The sequence below is a fragment of the Podarcis raffonei genome, chromosome 7, assembly GCF_027172205.1.
Source record: "Podarcis raffonei isolate rPodRaf1 chromosome 7, rPodRaf1.pri, whole genome shotgun sequence".
Lineage (NCBI taxonomy): Eukaryota > Metazoa > Chordata > Lepidosauria > Squamata > Lacertidae > Podarcis > Podarcis raffonei.
The window spans coordinates 35,845,406-35,868,325 of NC_070608.1; the positions used below are offsets into that span (position 1 = coordinate 35,845,406).

General features: G+C 40.0%; 1 protein-coding gene across 4 annotated transcripts; it reads right to left on the bottom strand.

Moving 5' to 3' along the window:
* Positions 1-437: 437 nt before the first annotated feature.
* On the bottom strand, positions 438-22,792 carry YTHDF3 (YTH N6-methyladenosine RNA binding protein F3). 4 transcript variants are annotated; one of them, XM_053396037.1, is made up of 7 exons: positions 22,424-22,792; positions 20,669-20,693; positions 18,906-18,990; positions 12,890-12,975; positions 8,244-9,827; positions 6,992-7,055; positions 438-1,589 (listed from the first exon to the last, which is right to left on the bottom strand). In XM_053396037.1, the coding sequence occupies exons 5-6, from the start codon at positions 9,807-9,809 to the stop codon at positions 7,008-7,010; spliced, it is 1,614 nt and encodes a 537-aa protein (XP_053252012.1). In that variant the 5' UTR covers positions 9,810-9,827; positions 12,890-12,975; positions 18,906-18,990; positions 20,669-20,693; positions 22,424-22,792; the 3' UTR covers positions 438-1,589; positions 6,992-7,007. The 4 variants fall into 4 exon arrangements, with proteins under 4 accessions (XP_053252012.1, XP_053252013.1, XP_053252010.1 ...); XM_053396038.1 differs by lacking the exon at positions 18,906-18,990 and adding an exon at positions 14,592-14,640 and having other exon boundaries at positions 22,424-22,446; XM_053396035.1 differs by lacking the exon at positions 18,906-18,990 and having other exon boundaries at positions 22,424-22,551.
* Positions 22,793-22,920: the final 128 nt, after the last annotated feature.

Genomic DNA, 22,920 nt, shown 5'->3' on the forward strand with positions numbered 1-22,920 from the left:
AATTTCAAGGGGTCTACTCTTGAGTATGGCTTGAATGGTCATCACCCAATGATGCTTCCAAAATTAATGGCAAAATGACTGTCACACTGTGCCAAAACAGCCATATATTCAACCAATTTATGTATAAGAACATAGCAGCCAAAAATAATGGGATCAAGCAGAGATTTGATCTCCCCAATAAACTTCAGAAACAGACTGCCAGTGAAAGAATCCAGACATGATGTAAATATTTGGGTTTGACGGATACATCAAGCATTTATACAACAGCTGTTTTTCAACTTCCCCATATCTGGATTTCGTACTGATCTTAAAGAAAGCTTTCAGACTCTTCAGTATTTCATGAAAACAATACAGTTGCTTCACTTTCAAGGCAGCATTCATGTTGGTGTGCAAGTGGAAATTTTATAATAAAAGTTTAAAAAGTAGCATAGAAAATATTCAGGTGAATATAGTACCTAGGCTTTTATTATATAGCTCTAACAGATAACATGTAAACACATCCATGAGCATACAAACTGAAACCATGGATAAACGTTTATTTCCCAAAGTATTTTGAATTGAAAGAATATCAGACTATAATATTCAGAGCTGGGAACAAACAAAATTTGAGAAACAGAGTATATGCTTGCTAAAACAAGAATTATGTTTATTTAGCTAGTGAATCACCTAGAGGAGTAAATTTTCACTTCCATGATAGCAATCTTTTCAGGCTTGCAAACACCCAGAAATAGGAATTAAAGATTTTAAGTATAGTTATAAAGGTCATAAAAAGTCTGATTTAGACTGAGGTACATGTACTCAAAACTGAGATTGAGTGGTAGCAAACAAACAGTTCCTCAGACAAATGCACTTTTTTCGGTATACATGTTACAGGAAAAAAAAGGAAATGTGCATTAATTGGTGCGGCCCACCAAGCTGCATATATTAATATTCTCTACACCAAACAGTTTGAAACAAGGGAAATGTCATTCTAATATAATTTCATGTTATAATTCATTTGGCTAAACTGCAGCTCAAAGTTGCTTTGCCATATTAAAAGTTTACTACAATAATTTTCACATGAACATTTAGACTTGAGTTTTACTCCAGGACTAAATATGGCATGATTTTGCTTTAAATTCTGTTGAATAGCTAAAAACTGACAATTAAAAAACTACATCAAAGAAAAATAAGTTGAAGCAATGTGAATCTCACATCATTGAACCACTTATGATGGTTAATTGTTAGTATTTAACAAATTCAAAGAGTTAATGAATCCTTGCATTCGTTCCATCTCCTGTGCCTTAGCTAGGATGCATAATTACAAAAGACAGCAGATACTGGTAAAAGCTTCAGGACAGAAAGTGCTTGACGAAGTTACAGTTCTCAAGTGTGTTTGGTGAGAGAGTATAAGGGCAGATGCACTGATGAGAACCATTACAAGAAGAGTCAATTTTGTGTTAAAGTGTTCAAAGATGTCACCTTAAGCAGGAACAAAGCTTTAATAACTTCTTCTTAGACATATTAGGCATTTCCAGAGTCCACATCATTAGTGTTGTAATTCTAGCAGGACCATCGCCATATAGTTATTGTTTGTTTCTATTCCTCTCCTGCAGAACAGAAGAAAGGAAAATTAGTATAGCTCTGCTATATAGTGCTATGCGACTTTAAAAATTTCATAAAAGCATGACATTGGCTTTACAGGAACATTACAGCAATCAGCTGAATTAAATGTGCAATTCTATAATCCAACCTAAGGGATGCATCCAATGGTGGCTTCCCATTCCCACAGAAACACTTGCTGCTACTGCAAGGTGAGGCATCTAGTTTTCACTAACTGCAGCCCTCTGCGTTATATTCCAAAATGTTTCCAAGGGTCTCCAAGCCCAGAGGAATTTTTTCTTGGGAGGGGGTGTCATTGGGTAAGACGGATCAATTAATATAAGGAACACTTCCACTAGCATAATCCCACTTTTTGACACAAGTCATACACAACAAATCTTTACAATTCTACTTCATCACAGAAACTTAAATGAAAGATACAAGATAATGCCAAAGTGCTTTATAGGGCAGAAAAAAACCTCTTATAAATTGATAATCTCTTAAGTTTCATTGTGTCTGGTGATATCGGTGACACTTCAGAACCCTTGTAGCTTAGTAACATGTAGATACTAGCTATGCAAGGGATAATTTACAAATAGTAAATATCTAGTACCGACATTGTTTTCTAGAACATTTTACCTAAAGTCACGAAGACTTGAATAGCAATTCCTGATATGAAGGGTTATATATTGTTGGCATCTGTCTCAAGAGACAACAAAGTGTGCCTCCATGGGATAAGTCAAACCATTGTGTTAGCAGCACTAAAATCACTTCCCCAGGGTGCAAGCCTAGGCAGTGGCATGGAGGTCCTGCACAGCCCAGATGACAAGATCCCCCTCTTAGCTTTGGTCCAAAGGTAAGCTGAGCAGTATGTTTCATATATACTATTGCCTTATTAATTCAACTGACATCCTTTTACTACCAAAGGAGTCCAGGTAGTATGTGTGATGTTATGACAAAGCTACTGATGGAAAACATTACCCTTTATGAAACATGGTTACAGAATATGAATTCATGAACTGTTTGGAAGTAGGGTTTCCCTAGAAAATTATGCAAACTTTAGGCTCCTACTACCTAAAGTTGCTGATATTAGCCAACATGTCACTAGTGACATTTTACTTAACATTTTAAAAATACTTTGTCGTTCAGGAAAGTATGCACATTTTTAATGGAGAACATTTAGGCTTTCTATTTGATCCATGAGGTCATTTGGGGGCAAATCTAATATCATGTCAGACATGGAAGAGTTAAAGACAACTCTTTTATTTGATCTAAATAAGGTAAAGGGACCCCTGGCGATTAGGTCCAGTCGTGGCTGACTCTGGGGTTGTGGCGCTCATCTCGCTTTATTGGCCGAGGGAGCCGGTGTACAGCTTCCGGGTCATGTGGCCAGCATGACTAAGCCACTTCTGGCGAACCAGAACAGTGCATGGAAACGCCGTTTACCTTCCCGCCGGAGCGGTACCTATTTATCTACTTGCACTTTGACATGCTTTCAAACTGCTAGGTTGGCAGGAGCAGGGACTGAGCAATGGGAGCTCACCCATCGCGGGGATTCGAACCGCCGACCTTTTGATCAGCAAGTCCTAGGCTCTGTGGTTTAACCCACAGCGCCACCCGAGTACCACAGTGTTAAGATTGAAGATAAGACCTCTTTGAGAGGAAAGGGCAGCAGAGGGATCTCTCAACTTAGATGGGAGACAAGCTCTTTGCCTTCTCCTAACCCCAACTCCCATTCCAGCACTGGATGGGCAGAACGCTACCTACTATTTTTAAAGAGCAGTCAGAAGATTTATTTTTTGAAATTAATACTGTAGTGCTTAGTGCTAAGATGGGGAAATAAAATCCCTTTGAATGAAGAAGCAGATATAATTTTCTAGCCACCCTGACCCTAGTACTAGAGCGGGCTCAAAATGCATATTGTGTGTGTATGTTCCTGCCACATGTGTACATGTGGCTGCATGTATGAGTGTGTGACTGAATTTATGGATGTGTAAGAAAAGGCGTGTGTGTTCACTGTGTGCCTGTTGGAGGTGCGTTGTGATGCAGGGAGAGGGGAGAGAGATGTGTGCAATTTTTCTTTGGGTGGGTGTTTGTTTTTTGTTTTAACATGCCACCATTCTTAAGAAGCCCCCAGAAGGTTGGGCAAGTTCTTATCTGGCCCTGGGACTGAAAGAGAATCCTCAATCCTGTTCTAAAGAAGTGCATGCTTCAAATAACTACAAGTGCTATGCTCTCATCTGTTCCTCAGCCCAGATGCTTCAACCCAGTTTTCAAATCCCATGCAAAATGATGAAAAACAATTAGGAATGAAGATAAAAGGTGGACTGGGCTCTTTTTTTCGGAATCCTAATTTCACAAAAGCTAATCAATACACTTTTTCTTGGAACCATACTAGTAAAGGCCTTCGTTCTCCCAATGTTCCCAGTACTGCGCTTTTTGCTTCTGAAATTTAAATTCATATACCATATAATCCTATCAGACAGAAGTTTAATTCAGCACAAAATGTTTCTCATTCAAAACTCTTTCCTTACAAACGTTTGGAACATTCAGGACTTTTACTAACATGTGTGAATTTATTATGAGCAGTCTTTCTTGAGAAATCATCAAACACTTAACTCTGAGGTAAACAATATGGGTAGCAGACAAGCAGCTAGTTTTAAAATTAGCTTACAACTATGGATCACATGGTAAACATATTTGGTGCCTGCGAGAATATTATTGTACTTGTAACAAAAATAGGGAATCAACCTGGAAAGAAAAGAACATTGGACTTTTGAATCTGTGTATTAAGCAGACATCTTTCTAAGCTCTGCTTTCACAACTGTCATCACTTCCAAGTTCCCAAATATTTCTTTCAAAATCTAGTAAATTTTCTTCTCATCCTTGCTCAAAGTTTTCTGTACATACAACAGGTGTTTCTTCGGCGTAGTCACCTAGAATTAAGATTAACTCACTATTTAATCAGATTACTGCAGATACCAATCAGTGTCATTTTGTAAATATTGAGCCTTTTCCTTGTGAAATCAAACCAAGAGTTAACAGGCAGAACCAAAATTAAATCAATTCAGAAAATTTAAATAGTTTGATGCCCTGCCTAGAACACAAAGGACTAAAACAATGTGCTGCATACATAATGGATAAAAAGGTAAAGGTAAAGGGACCCCTGACCATTAGGTCCAGTCGTGACCGACTCTGGGTTTGCGGTGCTCATATTGCTTTACTGACTCAGGGAGCCGGCGTATAGCTTCCAGGTCATGTGGTCAGCATGACTAAGCCGCTTCTGGCGAACCAGAGCAGCGCACGGAAATGCCATTTACCTTCCTGCCGGAGCAGTACCTATTTATCTACTTGCACTTTTTGATGTGCCTTCAAACTGCTAGGTTGGCAATAACAGTTAATGGGTTTTTAGAACAGTTTTGGTTCCGATTGCACCCACTGAGCCACTTGGTGCTTAAAATGTCTCTGTGACACACAGTGCCTGCCCTTCCAAGCTGTAAAGAGTGTGATCAGTCTTGAAAAAAGAAGTAGTAGTAAAAGTATTACCACTTTCTATGGCCTGTCTTAAGTCTATGAACTTTTCCAGGCTGACCAGCACCAAAACATTAAGTTGAGAGACGTGAGTGGAAAAAATCCTGTACAAATGTTTAGAAACAAAGAAAAAGATGACTGAGGGGACAAGAAGGAAGATATAACAAAGCAAATTTGTGTTTCTGCCTCTCTCAGACTATGCACATGATCCTCTCCCCTCCTCTATTGGTTCCTGAACCGTGTGCTTTCCTACCTCACCCTCTGGGACTCTGTTTCTCTCTCTCTCTCTCTGGGGCAATGTGTACTTGTTTTTCTTCCTTCTCTGGATCTGTGCACTCTTCTGTTGGGGCTGCCTGTTGATCTCCCTCTCTCTTTCTGGGGCTGCATGTGCAAGCTTTGGTATCTCGATTGGTTTAATGTGAAATGAGTACTTTGTGTCTGGCTCCACCCAGCATGCAAGTCATTTTGTGAAGGGGAACAACCCCATGACAGCCATTTTATGACAGCACTATAATATATTCAAAATTCCCAACATGCCCATGGAACCCAACATATTAGGCACCACTGTAAGCCAGTGCAATATAAAGATAGGCACAGGTTTGATAGAAACACAATTAGTAGCACTAGAATTTCTGTACTGTTCCAACAATCCAGTTACACCCTTTAAAATGAATAGAAACCCAGCAGATCAACCTATTTGTAAAATGTGCTATTTACATGAGGACAATAGGCAATAATCTTAGCAACTTGGTTGATGATGTACCCCATCTGATTTCAGGTGTCTACAACCACAAGAATAATTCCAAAAGCCATCTTGTAAATAGAACACTGGAACTAGCCTGTATATGCATCTCTAATAGCAAGTGTAATTATCTTAATAACAAGGACTGTATGAAAAACAAAGCAAACACAACCACCTGAAATGAAAGTCGAAGTAAAGAACCATTACAGAAAATTTGTAAACAGAAGAACCAATTAGTATAAACATTTAAGTTGCCATTTTGTATGCAGCATCATTACTAGACTACCCAAGGAATCCTGCTTATTTATGGAGCGTAGCTGGACTCTTCATATGTAGGTATAATTTTTTCTTCTCTTCAAACACTGCAAAACTACCTGGGCTTAAAACAAAACTGTTTATTCAGTTTCACTCTGTAGATCCCAAAAAGAAAAATCAACCATGAGAAGCACAAAAGAAATGACAACTTGGGTCAGAGACTTTTTATTCTTCAGCCTTTTCTTCTGTTCAAGGTTCCGTCACAACTTCAGCCGAGGACCAGACTTAGTGTCCCATTTGCTTTGTTAACCAACGCCATTCAATGTGAATTTAGCAATGGCTGGCTACTATGCAGCCACACCTGAATCAGAATTCTCAAACCCACTTTTGATTATGAACTGAACAGATTCTGCCCAACATCTCCTCTGCCACTGAATTCCTTGATTACAAGCAAGTTTATTTTAAGCCTTCTACAGAACTCCTAGTTAATCCCTAGTTAACTACTTGTAACACTATTTTTTCTTCTTCTGCTCCGATCCTATAAACAATGACATAGAATCCTTCTCACCAGCTTCCTATGGAAGCTTTTTGTGGTGCACAGAGGAGACCTGGAACTGGGACACAGGATATTTCTCCTGCTCTTAAAGGAGAATCCATCTAATATTTATTTACAATAATTCCTCCTTCCATTTGAACAGTACAGGAGCTTACAAGTTCATACACTGTACACAGCCTTTTCCAGCAAGTTGACTCCATCAGCAGCTAGCAGGGTATGTAGCTAACAAGAGTAAAACTGAATTACTGTGTTGTGAAATGATGCATGTCTAAAAAGTGTGTCGCCAACATGAAAAGTTTGGAAAGCTCTTGTGTAAGGAGTGATACCTGAATTTGTTTATTTTCATCTTCCTTCTTCATCCATTTTTCCTTTTGTACTGCTCCTAAGAGTCTGTGTGTTTAATTTTTATTGTAAATCACAAAAACACTCAGGTCTTCATAAATAACATTTGGTATGGGACAAGATACCTTGGATTGGCATGTGCTTACAGCAGTAAGTACCTATGGAATAAAGTGGGGTTGATGACAAGTGCCTGTTTTGCATATAGAACAATCCACGATCAACGCCTGGCATATCCCACATAAGAAGGGAGAAATTTCAAGTCTCTTCCCAACTCTTTATTCTCCCCTAAGATAACTAGGTCATCATAAGAATCAGCCCTGGGTTGGGTTAATTTAATTCTGCGTAAATGTTGTTTGGGTTATAGCCAAATGATGCCCCTTTACATATGAAAGGCTCTTTGATCCAGCAGAGCCTTCAAGGACTGAAGCTGTTCTAAAGGGTTCTTCAACCTTGCAAAGCAGGCTGGAGGGCTGCAGAGGGGCCAGGAAAAACACAATTTTGCCTTGACCCCTGGAAGGTTCCACTGCATCAAAGTGCCTTCCATCAGGAGAAACACATTGCCTGAATACAGCCCTTTCTATTTGTCCTGCCAGGCACATTTGATAAGAAATGTTTCACAAAAAAGTAACTACAAAGGGTCAAAACACATTTAAACTCATGTTGACATTTTCTTTTTCTTTCCTATGCATCTCTATGAGAAGCAAGTCCTACTGAGTTCAATGGGGCTTACCACCAAGTAAATGGGCATAAGTCAGCAGTCTAAATTCCTAACAGAAAACAAGCTCTCAATTTCTGTGTTATGTGGCTTTTTCTATGCATCTAAAAAAATTGTACTATTACAACAGCTGAAGCATGTGGACATCACAACTTCCATATACATATTTTTTGTTTAAATGTCACAAAACAAAAATGGCAACGAAATGATTTAAGGAACAAGTACCATTTGCTACTGAAACCATTAAAATACATATTTTTTCCATCTACTGCCAACGAAGTTTAGTTACTTAGCTGAAGGTTTTAATGCAGAAGTAAAATGCTACGAAGAACAGAAAATTGTATTTGCAAATGTGCTTGCAAGGAAGTGTTGTTGAGTACGTTACATGCCTTGGCCTTTACCATCTAAACCCATTTCTAATTACTTTTTGTTTTACATATTAAAAAACCAAGCTGCTCTGTCTTTTAAAAAACCCCAAACTCCAAAAAGCATGAACAAAGTTTATAACATTAGATTCTTACCCTACGCATGGCTTCCTCCTCCTCTTGACGCTTTTCATAATGTGCAAAGTCATCAAAGATTGAGGTGGTATGCTTGAAAGTAGCAATTATTTTAAGCACTTGCTTGGCTTTTTCTAGGGGTACTTCTTGAGTGTCCCTCGAGTTGGTAACGGGTTTGTTGTCATTATTTTCCAAGCGAATGTGCCGCAGCTGGTTGTTAGGAACGTCTTTAACAAAGATCCACTTAACATCAAACTTCCCCTTCCATTTATCCTGAGACCAGACTCCAGCATATGCATTGTAGTCCACCACAGACTTCATCTCAGCTACTCCGCAGAAGTGTCCACTGCCATTCACACTGAAAAGTAAATAGAGTGGGCCTTTTCCATTCAGTGAACGGTAGGCAGCATCCAAGCGCTTATTACCATGCTCAGTACTACACCAGATAGAATACTTAATGGAGCGGTGTATATCATCCTCCGAATAGCTTTTGATTATAAACACACGACCGTTCTTCAGATTCCAATCAAAGTCTTTGGGATTATAGTTATTTATGGCCTTTAGTTTCTCCAATACTGGGTGCACTTCTACACCAGAAGGTGAAGAGCTAACTGGTATAACACCTATACCATAGTTTTCATTGCCAGCTCCATTGCTCTGATTGAAGCCTACACCCCTATTGCGAGGAGCCACCCAGCGATTTTGCAGCTGCTGCTGCTGCAGCTGATGAGGCGGAGCCTGTTGCTGAGGTCCTTGTGGCGGCTGAGGTGGAGGCTGCTGCTGAGGCAGTTGGCTTTGCACCATTGGAGGAGGCTGAATTAATGGCTGAGGCTGCTGCATTATAGTCTGAGGAGGCAGTACTGGTTGGGTTGGGGGAGCTTTTACCACAGACCCTTTGTCATCCCAAGTTCCAATATTCATGTTGTGTTTTATAGGGGGAGGTGGTACCGCAGGGCCCCCAATTCCCACATTACCTTTAGGCTTAAGTTTTGGCTGAGGCTTAGCAGGCTTCCTAGCAATGGCAGCCCATGAGGTTGGTTTAGGTGCTGAACTGCTAACCGCAGGCACACTATTTGCTGCAATGCTTGTCATACCTGTACTACTCAGAGCGGAACCAACTGTTTTCGTCACAGCGACTGTCATATCACCGCCAATTTTCAGTCCAGTCATGCCTTGCTCAATGCTGCTAATACCAGGCACCTTGTTCAATGTATCATTGCCAAATCCAGCCTGTCCATCGGCTATTGCTCTACCAAGAGAGCTAGGTGGGTAGCCATAGCTGCTGCTGTAAGCAGAGCTTTGAGTCGATTGTCCCTGAGATCCACTTGTCCCCCATGTGGAGAAATCTGCATTCCCAGGGAAAAAATTAAATCCATGCTGACCAAGGAATGGAGGGGTGTTTCCTAAAGCCCCAGGTTGACTAAAGACACCATCAGGGATGTAGTGGTGTTCACCATTGCTCATCTGTCCGTAAGTTGTCAAGTATGGCATTGGAGGATCTCCTGCTGTGGACCATGCCGCTTCACCCAGAGAGTACGGAAATCCAATGGATGGAGCATAATAACTAGGCATGTATGGGTCTGACATTGGTGGATAGCTATTATTCTGCAGGAAAACATATCAGTGTAAGAATCATTCTATTGCTATATCTACATTCTTTGCCTATAAATATGCATTTATGGACATCTGAAGCAAATTTCCAACACAGTTAGAATTTTAAACAGAAAAAAAATTCAAGCAAAAAGATCTAAAAGAGATACCTTCGTTATCTTTAATCTCACATACAAAACCAAAGTAATTACAGCCTACACCGTTTTAATTAATATAACACAATTAAAAGTGCTTAGAGCAATTAAAAATTTCTCTTCCATCTCCAATCAGGAGTGCTTTTCCTGTTTTTTATCAGGATGTCTTTTTATTTCTTTTATTCCTATAAGCAAATTCCTGTCCTATTTCTAGGCCTCTCTCCTATGCTGAACAGCTGATCAAAGATTCAGTACTGACCATGACCATTACCCCAACATGTATGTGTACCAACATTCCCCTGAGAAACCTGCCTCTGGTGTACAGATAAGGTTCAGTGTATATATTTAACAACTCATCATGTTCCTTGCCAAGCTGTAAATAAGTTCACCCTGCACAGTGAAAAGGAACTTCAAGTACTGATAAACCCTGTCACCTAGCTCACTTGAAACCAGGGGTAGCTAACCTGAGGCCCTCAATATGATTTTGGACTCCCAGTTCCCACCAGTCAAAGACAGCATGACCAATGGTCAGAGATGATAGTCCAATAACATCTGAAAGGTAATGGTTAGCTACATTTGTTGTAAAAAAATAAAAGAACACCTCTATATGAGCAAACAAGGAAGTTTTTATAAGTGTGAGGGTTCCTTTTGGGCTGCCCATGTGCCACGCATGACTAGCATTTGCAAGAAAGGTAAAAAAAAAATTGCTGATTTATTTGGTCCAGATCCAATTCCTAATTCACTTAGCTTGCTCTAATTGTTCAATCTTGAATTAATATTTGAATGTTCTGTGTTTGGCATTTTGAGTCTTGCCACTATTATTTTCCCAATAACAAAAAATAGAAAATGCAATTATCTGCTCTATGTATACATAAAGAATATTAAACTCCAAAGTTTGCATAAACTATGCCACCCTTGGCGTAGCTGGATCCTTCCATTTGCAAAAGCAACCAGTACCCAGCAGAAGCTTTCCAGGGGAGGGAGAGACGTGATTTTTGCCCCTGGAACTGCCACACTTTTCTAGAGAATCAGCCAAACCTCCAAAACAGCTTTTCAGGGAAAGGCAGAGGGAAGGAGAAATCAGCAAAGTCACTTCCCACTACTGAGCAGAACTCGAATTCAAGAATGGATCAAACCCAAAAGGTTTTATCAGCTCACTCATCTACAAGTGTCTGTTTTTCAAAAGGTTGTTTGAGTGCTGGATCAAGTAATTAATGTATGTTCTTGCCTAGCAACTGACTGGCTGCAAGGCCATTTGACACCAAAAGGAACTGGCCCAATAAAAAGCACCACATATTCTTTGCATTTCTTACTCACCATGCAAATTTAGGCATACAAAACCACTATCAACTGTATAGAAGGTTGGGCATAAGGATATAAACTGTTTCTCCCATCACAGTACACACATACAAAATGATAGAAATACCACTTTCTTTCCAAATACCTTGCCCCAAAGCCTCTCAACATGCATCTTCTGCAAGCAAAAATTCCCTGAAATGGAAGAATCCTTGTTGGACTTGAAACTCATGTAAGAATTCAGAAAGGGAGCAGAAAATCAAAAGCTAACCAAAGGCTGAATCATAAGAAAAATGACTGGACTATTAACTCCTTCTCCATCCAATCCCAACTGCTGAAGGAAATGGTATGGGATGTAGCACTGTAGGCTGCTACAGGAGTAGGGCATGAGATTTGTGTACTGTATTCTATCTTGTCATCCTGGAAATGCTGTTGAAGGTCAATTTTCAAATATTTTAAATAAATCAGCCTTTTCTATGCAGAAAAGTCCTATGCAAGCAGATGCAGTCATTTAGGGCCTACCCCCCACCACCCTGGGTCTTGAAAAATCACTTCATTTCAGCATTAACCCTTTTCAGTTATAGTTTGCACTAAGTTCAGTTAGGAGGAAAACAGTAACTCTTAAGATACCTGGCAAAAAGGGAGAGTTGGCGGACATAACAGATGTGTGCAAGATTATGCACTCAATGGAGAAAGTTGAGTAAAGAGAAGGCCTTCTCTCTCATATCTAATGAAGCTTACTATTTAAAGTTTCAGGATACACAAAAGAAAGTACTTCTCACAGCACGTAGTTAAAATAAGGAATTCATTTCCACAATATGTAACTATGTCCGTCAAACTGGATTGTTTTAAAAGAGGATTAGACCAGGCATCCCCAACCTGCGGCCCTCCAGATGTTTTGGCCTACAACTCCCAAAATTCCCAAGCTAACAGGACCAGTGGTCAGGGATGATGGGAATTGTAGTCCAAAACATCTGGAGGGCCGAAGGTTGGGGGTTCCTGAATTAGACAAACTCATGGAGGATCAGGTTACTAGCCATGAGAGCAACATTCTACCTCACTGTTTGAGATAGCAAGTGTCTGAAATACCATTTGCTGGTAATCATAGGTGGGCAAGTGGTGTCATGCTCATGTGTGGCTTGTGGACTTCCCACAGGCATCTGGCTGATCACTGTGAGAACAGGCCATTAGACAAAGTGTGTCTTGTGCCTGATCCAGTATGGTTCTCATTCTTTAATTTGGGTTTAATACAAAATGTGGAATTTACAGCTCTAAAACATGTTGTGTCTCTTGCTTGGGACATTAAAACTCAGAATTGTGCCATCTGCTGAGCAATGATTTTGCAACCAGTTCTGTGCACACACAACAGGTATGCTTAATTTAAGATAGATTTAATTAAGCTTAAGTGGATCCCTCTGCTTAAAGTAACTTCGCTCACTTGGAACCTAACTCGTACAAATCCATTTAGCACTGTTTAAGAGATTTACAAATACTATGAAAACTTACAATGGTCTGTGATAAAACCATTAAAACTGTTTTGTGTTACTTGCTTATTATAAAGGAATAACCAACTAAAAACTATACTCACTAGCTTACAAGAAAAGGTGCATTCTTGTAAATACTCACCTGATTTGTCTGGCTACTTAGATATGGCTCAAAATCATCATCATTTACTGCATCCTTTTGATGAATCGAACCGTTTTGCACTGAAACTGAAACATAACTGAAATTAGACATCTTCTAGAAATCCTATACCTAACTTTTTAGTTGTTAAAAACACATGATGGAAAAAAAATGTTTCAAAAACCAGAATATTTCTTTAGGACGCAACAACACACTACAAGCATCCTAGAATTCAAAAAACCAATAGCAGCCTATGGATGCCATCTGACTTTGCTGTCTGTTGAAGGTGTTTTTGGTGCTTGAATTTTTGTTGCTCTGTTATTGGGTTGCTGTATAACTTTTGGTAATGCATTGCTCCTTTCTGATTTCATTGTGTGCTTTGTACTTTTACATTCTGTAAGTCACCTGGAAACCTTTGATGTGTCAAACTAATTGAATATTATTATTTAAGTTATCAATGAAGTTAACCCAAGACCAACTTGTAGTAGGACTTATTCGGCCCTATTGAATTAGAAGAACATCAAACGGGTGACTTTGAAAATATGGCATAAAATAAAATGTTAAAAAATGTACCTGCTGGCTAGATGATCTTGAGTGTAGTGAAAGAAAATATTAAGATTAAATTACCACCATATGAAGCCTCTCAACTAGGGTTGGGTGATATATCGTCCAAAACTGGTTTGAAGTTCACATCATGATAATTGTTTCATAATATTTGAGCTGGCAATATATCACAAATTACAATGTGTATAAGGACTAGGCGATATCTGGTTTTCAACATCGTGGTAACTCAACAGCTAAACATTGTGATAACTCACCAGCTAAACACTGCAATGTTATCAGCAGCTAAGCCTCACAATATCACCAGCTAAGCATTGCAATCTACCACAATTTCTGAAATAAGAAAGGAACTATACAGAGGCGAACAGGACAATGTCCTGGCAACTGCTAGTACTTAAGGGACTAAAACGGATAGTCCCAGATTATTTGTTATCACTATGACTCATCACCATACTTTGGGATTGTCCTGAATGCCACGATTTGGTAGCCAATCCAAAAACCAAGAGTCTTGTTTGGGTGGATTTTGGCTTGCCTGCTGCTGAAAATGACCATGAAGTGATTGATAATATCCTCATTTATTAGTTTTAGACCCTTAAGTAGTAGCAGATGCCAGGACATTGTCCTGTTTGCCTCTGTGTAGTTCCATCCTTATTTCAGATGTTGCAATATATCGAGATGTTTAGCTGGTGATATACTGCAATATTGATAACCCAGTCCTACTCTCAACAGAAACAAGGTAATTCATAGGAGTGGACTTTTTGTCTAGTTGTATGTATTAAAACTGAAGTTGAAGTTTTATGGATTCATATGCAAGTATAAATATTAGATTTAACTGCTCTGTTCAAATAACTTCAACTAAACACTTTCACATACCATCGTCTGCAGGTATACTTAGCTGGCATAATTTTCCAATATAAAATATTTGGACACTAAACCATTTTTCTTGCCATCCTAAGGGAACATTGTAAATTCAACACCTCAACAGATGGGAAACCTACAGAAAGCAGGGAAACCAACTCTCCATAGTTAAGAATGGAATAGTCTAAAAAGTGCTTGGCTGTTGAAATATCACTTCTAACATAGCTAGAAACAATACAGTATATTTGCAGCAATTGTTGACTTCAAAAATGAAATTTGCAGACACCTTTATTAATAGAGCTCTATGCAGAGTACGCGATACAAAAGTTTTCTACCTGAAAATAGCAAAAATGCAGTCAAACATTTTTAGTAAGCCAGTTCTAGTTAAATTCAAGCAAATAAAATGGAAAAGCAATACAAACTAGCTCTACAGATTAATCATTCACAAACACACACACACACATATATCCTCCTGTTTGTATGTTCCTACTATTCTCTGCAACAGAATTAGAGCACAAGCACAGCTTTCAAGGCAGACATGCACACACAAGCTAGAACTTTGCCTTGGCATGACCTACTTTTCCAATAATGTAACATGAATCTAGTTTTGTTTACCTTGTCAGCAATAGGGTTCTCACCCCACCCCACAGAGCAATTCCTAATACCAAATACAAAGAATGTATTTGCAAAGAGCAATGGTAACACTTTTTTTACATGTGAGCTGACAACCCAGGACTTCTACAGGTGCACTGCAGTAAACCTGCCACATAAGCAGTCACAATAAAAGCAGGTTTTGTGCTTCTTAACAGTAAACAAGACCCAGAGATGTTCTGAGCATTTACAACATAAACTCTGCCCTCTAAGTAACTAAGATGGACTCATGAGAACTTAGGTTTCCAATTTCACATTGCAGACACAAAGTCCAGCTGTATTGTGTAGCTCATCCAACCAATCATAAGGTCCAAAGTACTACATATGCATATATATTAGTAAGAATATGGCAGCTTAAAGTTTTTTTCTGGGGGGAAATTATGCCCTGCACACACACAGGGTGGAAAACTGTGCAATAATTTTTGGGAGTGGGGCACAACAAGGACACTTAAAGATCATCAGGATTTCCTAGCATTAAAAAAAACCCTTACCTTCAGGTCCTTCACATCATATGCAAAGTAACTTGCGAAATATAATTTGTATTCACTGTGTTTTCAAAGCTTTGTGGCGTTTTTAATTTTGCTTAGAAGAAAAACAACCATCTGCCCCATGCATTTCACACACATTTTTCAAGGAGTCAATGAACCTAATAAAATTTATACTTTGGCTAGTTACGTTGTTATTCATATTTGTGTATGAAGAACATAGGTGGTCTGAAACTGAAGACTGCAGCTGAAAACTAGTGTCCAAAACTTTGGATCACTAACTCAATTAAAAACCACCCACACAGCTATGAAGCTGCATACCATTTCTGCAGCATCTACACCCAGATAGCTAATATGTTCACCCATACTTCTAACCGAGCTGCCCAAGTGTTCTTCTTGGTGCAAGAATTCCTGTTTGCACTTTTTAGACAGCTATTTCACTTAACTGTAGAGAAAACTCTGGAGAACCATAAAAGACCCAAACTAGACAACAGCAAAACACCACTTCCTGTGGATGAGATAGTCACATCTAAAAGCAACAGGAGCTATTCCACATCTAAAACCTTTCCTGCCACAAACAAATTTCCATCAATTTATCTTTTAAGAGTCCATTCTTTCCTGCATCTCCGTCATTCTTCTCCAATAAGGAAAGATGAAGTAGCTTCATCAGATCCTCTGAAAAAAACAGTACCAAAAGTCTACCACTTTTGAAACCCTATTCAATGTTACAAAAAAGAAGAAGAAGAAGAAGAAGAAGAAGACAGTAAGCCAGCAAGCCAGAAATCCACATTCACAGCAGATGATGTGCCCCACCCCCACATTTCCTGTTGCAATGATTTAAACATTTTGGGGGGGGGGGAACTTTGGCCTCCCCCCCCCAATGACAATGGGTAGATCACTGCCAGTTGTTTTATACTGGGAGTAGGTTGTGGTCTAATCTAAACTCCACGTTCTTTCCTCATTCACTTCTGTGTTCATTAGAAAAGGTGAAACTTTTGTCCATGCCCAAAACATTCCCTTAATGCTACTAGATTCTCTGAGCATTTGTCTTTTTGTTTGTGTTTTTGAAAGTGGCACTTTCACATGAAGCAGACAAAGTTATAGAATACCTCAAGAAGGAAGTGAACAGAGAAGACAGTAAGCCAGCAAGCCAGAAATCCACATTCACAGCAGATGATGTGCCCCACCCCCACAATTCCTGTTGCAATGATTTAAACATTTCGAAAACACTGATTATATCCCCAAATATATGCAAAATAAGGAAATGTGGCATTTTAGTTCATTAGTACAATACATTCCAAATCTGACTGCAGAAGCAAGAGAAATGTGGTGAGGGAGAAAGAAGGGCCTTTACTTTTGTTAAATTGGGGCTCTGCAGCCCTGGGCACAGCAATGGGCTGAATAAGAGTCAATGAAGCTGAATTGTATCAAGATGGAGATCCTGTAGGTGACTACTTTCCAAATCCAGAATGTAGGCAGTTTATCTGATCTGTATTGGGTGCTCCTGTACCTATAGTTGTCACTGGAGTCCCAGGTGACTACAGCCTCAGGGACCACCTTTTACCAGCTTCAGTCATTACTCCAGTTGTAGCTAATCCTGGCCAGGGACAGCCTGGCTACAGTGACCCATGCATTGGAATAGAGAGTCAATTACGGTAATGTGCTTTCTGTGGGTCTACCCTCAAAACTGGTCTGGAAGCTGCAGTTAGCACAAAATGTAGTTGCTAAGTTACTGGCCATGAGACTGCAACTCCACCGTTAAAGGAACTGCACTGACTGCCAATTTGCTATCAAGCCGTGTTTCGGGATTTGTTATTAAACAATTTGGAACCAGGTTATCTGAGAGGATGCTTTCCTCTAGACAAGCATGCCCTGCCAGTAAGAACATCTGCAGAGGCCCTTCTGATTGTGCCACAGCCTGCAGATAGCATTAACCAGGACAAGGGCCTTCTCTGTGACAGAGTCCACACTCTGGAATACAACCCCCCCTCAAAATAAGAAATGTGCAAATAGTGGTGCAATTCCCCCCTTTTTTGTTTGTTTTATATAGCTTTTGGTGGATACGGATTCCAACAGCTATGGAATTTTAAGAATGTTTATTGTCTGATTATTTTCATTTTCTTTGTATTAAATTTTATGGTATTGTTGCATTGAGTTGCCTGCCTAACAGGTGGTATTTAAATATCTAAATAAACAGATGCAGAAAAACTCAAAACCTTCTCCAGTATCTCATCAGAGAAAAGACAGCCATTTCTCCTGTGACTAAAGTGATAGCATGTTTGAAAGAGACCAACCCTGTATTGGAAAAGAGGGAGTCACATACTAGCAATTCTCCTCAAATAGTAAAATGTGCTTTAAAAGGAATTATGAACTCAGAAATAGTTATCAGCCAGTATAGTGAAGTTCTGTATGTATTTATGCTGCAAAATAAATTTGTGTCCTCCTCTAAATGAATTATTGAATTGCAAGTTGAATCTTAATAATCAAATCATTTGATTTACAGGAAAACACATGCTATCTCCACAGTTACTAAACGTGTATTTCAAGTACAGTTTTATGTTTCATGTCTCTCTTCTTTGGAACGGGGAATACACCACTAAACCCAAGGCATCACTACCAGCAAAATCAATGTCTTATTCAGTGACATATGTACAGCTAAGACTGCAATTCTATGCACACTCAAATGGGAATAATAAATTTGTCAGTTTATAAAAAATATTTGCACCTTATTTTGCTGTATGAAGCTTAGTGATATTTTGCCGTTACCACAACCCTTGGAGGTAAGTTAGGCTGATAAACAGTGCCAGTGAGTTTCATAGATCAGAAGGGATTTCAACCACAGTTTCAGACATTTAAGTCCAATGCTCTAGCTGCTGTACTACACAGACTTTCAATATGTTCCTTAGTAAGATTATGAATTCTCATTCGCTGAAGAGGTAAAAAAAAAAGCAGGGGGAAACAGCTACTGGAGATACCTTAGGAATAGTATGGCTATGACAAGGCACAAGTGAAAGTGCTTAATCTTTAGCACAAGGCTCTTCTCATCTATATGTGCCTAAACCATGGGATCTTTTCTTTTGGATGCTGGCGGCTGACATGTTGCCCCGAGAAACCCCAACAAAAGAAATAAGGTGAATAACAATCAGGACAGGCATCTCAATTATGGGCACTCCAGTTATAGAACAGCCTACTAAGGCTACTTAAGTCCCAGGGTAAAGATCAGGCTTTTTAAATAACTTGTGTAATCTGGGCCTTTTTTAAAATCAATGCTTTTAACTTTGGTATTGTGGTGAGTTTTGTTTTCTTGTATTTATTATGCTTTTGATGTTATGCCTAATTCTGTATTTAAGTTGTTTTTATCTTCAGATTAAGTCCTGAGAACTCTTATGGATCAGCATACAAAAGTCATTAATATTAAAGACCACTAAACCAAACAGGAGTTGATTCTAAGTAAATATGCATACCTAAAATACAAGCCTTCAAGCACAGGATGGGGGGAGAGGAGAACCAGAGTAGGGGAGTAGCTGAACTGCTGGTTAGAGATCTTTCCTGCCGAGACAAGATTCAATCTAGCTTCTCTTGTTGATATTAACGTGATATAATGGAAACAAAAAAACTTTACATTGATTGACAAAGCAGATTTGGATCACATCTGGGGGATTTAAAGGGGAATTCCCTTTTGCAATTGGAAATTCATTCGTACAATGTTGGCAAGTGAACCTATCCACTGGGAAGTTCACTTCTTTGCTTGTCTTTAATCTACGGAAAATTACCGTATTTTTTGCTCTATAAGACTTACTTTTTCCCTCCTAAAAAGTAAGGGGAAATGTGTGTGCATCTCATGGAGCAAATGCAGGCTGCACAGCTATCCCAGAAGCCAGAACAGCAAGAGCGATCCCTCTTGCTGTTCTGGCTTCTGAGATTCAGAATTTTTTTTTCTTGTTTTCCTCCTCCAAAAACTAGGTGCGTCTTATGGTCTGCTTTGTCTTATAGAGTGAAAAATACAGTAAGTACACTAAAGTATCCCAATGAAGATGTGATGTAAAGTGCACATGTGAAACAGCTAAAATTTTAGGAGTTCAATAACTGAACAGTTCTCAATATTTGAGAAAGATTGAGATTTCACCCTTTGTTAAGCTATGACTAGGTAACTGCCTATGACCATATAATGTTTAGCAAGCTTTATCTCTCACTTCTAACAAAATGGAGTCCTTAACTCTCCCATGTATATATTTTAGCAGTATAGCTATATGCAGATGTTCAATTTTTTAATGAGCTGCCAAAAGCTTGGGATAAAGAATACACTAAAGATTAAAGTATACCATGATGCTATCCTGTATGCAGAGATAAATGACATGCTACATTCACTTTTTGTTTCATTTGCCAGTATGTCTCACAGTTTAAGGACTCAAAATTCTCATGCATATATGCTCCACTCATCATCAGTTTAGCACACTTGCTACTAGGCTAAATGAAGAACCATTCCTACAATACCATGCACATAAGCACAATTATTAACCCTTCATATACAGAAACATTTTTGATGGTTTTTCACTACCTTTTCGTTCTGGCAGGTATTTAACTGTCTTCTTGTTTTATGGTCTTCTTATAATCTCATAAAGTGCACTGTTGCTTATCTGCTTTTATTGGAATTTTAATAGCTTTACGTTTTGCTTTCCGGTTTAATTTTTAGCTGATTTTAGTAGGTCGTACTACTCAGAGTCTGATTCATATATGACTCTATACTCTTGGCTGAGTATAAAGCATTCTGACAGCACAATTCTATCTACACATGACTACTCAGGTGTCCCACTGAGTTCAACATAAGTGGGAATAGACTGGTGCCTGAATTACTCTATATAATGGGAGGTATTCAGCTAAATAATTGCATGAGCAGAAGAGGAATTTCCCTGCCCCCCCCCACCAATCTGTTCTGAGGGTTCCTCAGAAATATGGGGACAACACAGGAGAAGTCCTGATATGCAAATAGAAGCTGTTGCAGAATCAATATATTAAGAATGATGTAACACAAAAAAATGTTGGGAAAATCCACTTTATAAGTGAAAAAAATGATTCACTGTCTGGTGCAGTCTCATGACTACTACTACTACTACTCCAGTATACACTGTCAGTTGAATGCATCTGCTACACTTAACTGTCTACTACAGAGAAATCATTGAATAACTCTATTCATGTCAGTGAACCTAACACAGAAGAATCAACTTACCTTTATTTCCCTGTCCTTTAGGTCTCTGTTAGTGATAAAAAAAGAAAAACAAACAAACAAAAATTAGAGGAACCAAACATTAAAGTTATCACAAAGCTCAAATAATTTTGATGATTTTAAGATACCCCAAGATGGTAAAATACAAGCCATTTTATTAAAAAGAAAGAACTATGACTTAAGTGCTGCAAGCTGATGCATTCTAAATTCTGTTTATTGGGATTACTGGTAGACTCCCAATATTACTGTACACATTAAGATACCTAACTACAGTTTACCATTCAGAAACAAAATGGAACAGTCATCCGATATTTATGTGTGGCACTATAAAAAGTATAATCAGATGATTTTGTAGAAGCTAAACTCTTCACTGTACTATGCCCGCTTTTATTTCTTAAACCTATGCATGCATTGCTATTATCAAATCAGTTATAAAAAGGTGCCTGTAAAATGCAAAAAATATGCAACAAGGACCGAATAGCATGTTCTGGTGAGGTACAGGCCACTCCCATTTTAGGCGCAACCGATATGTGCATGATCGTGCACACGTGCCGAACCTGGAAACGTTATAAAGATGTCATTGAAATGTCACTAAATGGGTAGAATGGGTGTTTGTAGACTTTTTCAATTAGTTTCCAATTTCACACAAATGCGTAATGACCTGGAACGCAACCCCCACACAAATGGGGTGTTGCCTGTACTGTTGCATGCCCCTAGTCCTGTACCTTAAGAATGCTACACTTCAGTGCTGAATAAAATCAGAACTGTTACATCAGCTAGCCATATTGCGGACTATATTATTTATTACATACCATGTTAAAATATTTTTACTTCATTATGTGCATTTCCCTGCCCCCAAATAAACCTCCCATTACAAACAATTCCTGTTTCCCTCTGTTTTCACATAGACTTTATGACTCTGACCCTGCAATGACTTTTGAAAATTACTCAATCCTGACAGAATGAAGAAAAACCTGTACTAGCTGAAGAGCCAATACTAAAAGCAAGTATTTTCAAAAGTGACATTCCAGGTTTAAAAATGAAACTTGTGCAGACATGGATTCTGGTTTGCAAGATTTCTCTCCCAAGTTAACGTTCACCAGAGACCTCCATTACCTGCTCTCAGCTGCAAAAATAATGTTTACACGGGGGGGGGGGGCAGAAGGGTGAGACTGAGAGGATCAAGACTAGAAAAACAACCATGGGGAGAATTGGTGAAGGAATTGGGAGGGGGGATAAGGAGATCAGAAAAGGGTGAAAGAAAGAAAGAAAGAAAGAAGTGTAATAGCTGCATGAAAACAAAATAAGCAGATACGGAAACACGCCATCAATAAATGAAACGCAAAGAAACATATAACCGCAAGAACGAGATACGAGAGGCAGCTGCACTACGAAGGAGGTTTAACGGTGGCCGTAAGGATCCCTCCAAGTCCACTTGCGAGGGAAAACCGAAGGCGGCACAGGAAAGCGGGCAGAGGCCGAAGCTGGCGCGGAAAGCGAAGGCGCCCCCGGAGAGGCAAAGGCCTGCTCGTGAAGAGAAGCAACGGGTTCGCCTCACGGCCTCCGCGGGGAGGCCCCAGGCCGAGCGGCCTCCAGGCCTGCGGAGGGGGCGGGCCTGGGAACAGGGGAGGAGCCGCACGGCCTCGGATGTAGCGGGCGCGGATCCCCGCTATGCCCAGAGGAAGGAGGGCGGGACGGGGTGAGGAAGGGGAGGCCGAGCCATCCTCCCGGCCAGGCCAGGCCGGGCGGAGACCGTACCTGGTCGACGCTGGTGGCTGACATTCTTCACGGGGAGCCGCAATCCCCTCACCCCGCTCCGCTTGGGCCTCCTCCTCCTCCTCCCGCTCTTCCTCAATTCCCCGCCGCCGCCGCCTTTTCCGCCGCTCTCCCCGCCGCCGCCTGACTGTCTCCGCAGCCCGGGCACTTCTAGTCTGCTCGGCGCCTCCGAAAGCAACCAGCTGGACACAGCTCGGCTTCCCTCCCCTGCTCCGGGCTCCGCTTTCCCACAATGGCGGACGCGCTCCGGATCCTACTTCCGCTCCGCGGCGCCCTGACCTTCCGCTCTCCCCCCTCCCTCTACCACTGACGACATTGCAGCCGACTTTTCCCTTTCCGTCCCCGACTCCTATCACGTGGTTCCGAAGACGAGGGCGGGGGAAACGGCCGTCCGTCGGCGCGCGCGCTCGCCTCTTAAATGTCCCGTATGTTAAACAGCCCGAGCAAATAGCCACGGCGCGCTTGCGCGGCATTTGTCA

What these genes read in the sequence shown, in the direction of transcription:
- YTHDF3 (XM_053396035.1), bottom strand. Translation starts at nt 22,447, where the DNA reads ATGTCAGCCACCAGCGTCGACCAG. An exon ending in CAGCCACCAGCGTCGACCAG is followed by an intron (nt 20,694 to 22,423) that starts GTACGGTCTCCG and finishes TATCACTAACAG; the next exon opens with AGACCTAAAGGACAGGGAAA. An exon ending in AGGAGGAAGCCATGCGTAGG is followed by an intron (nt 7,056 to 8,243) that starts GTAAGAATCTAA and finishes TTAAACACACAG; the next exon opens with ACTCTTAGGAGCAGTACAAA.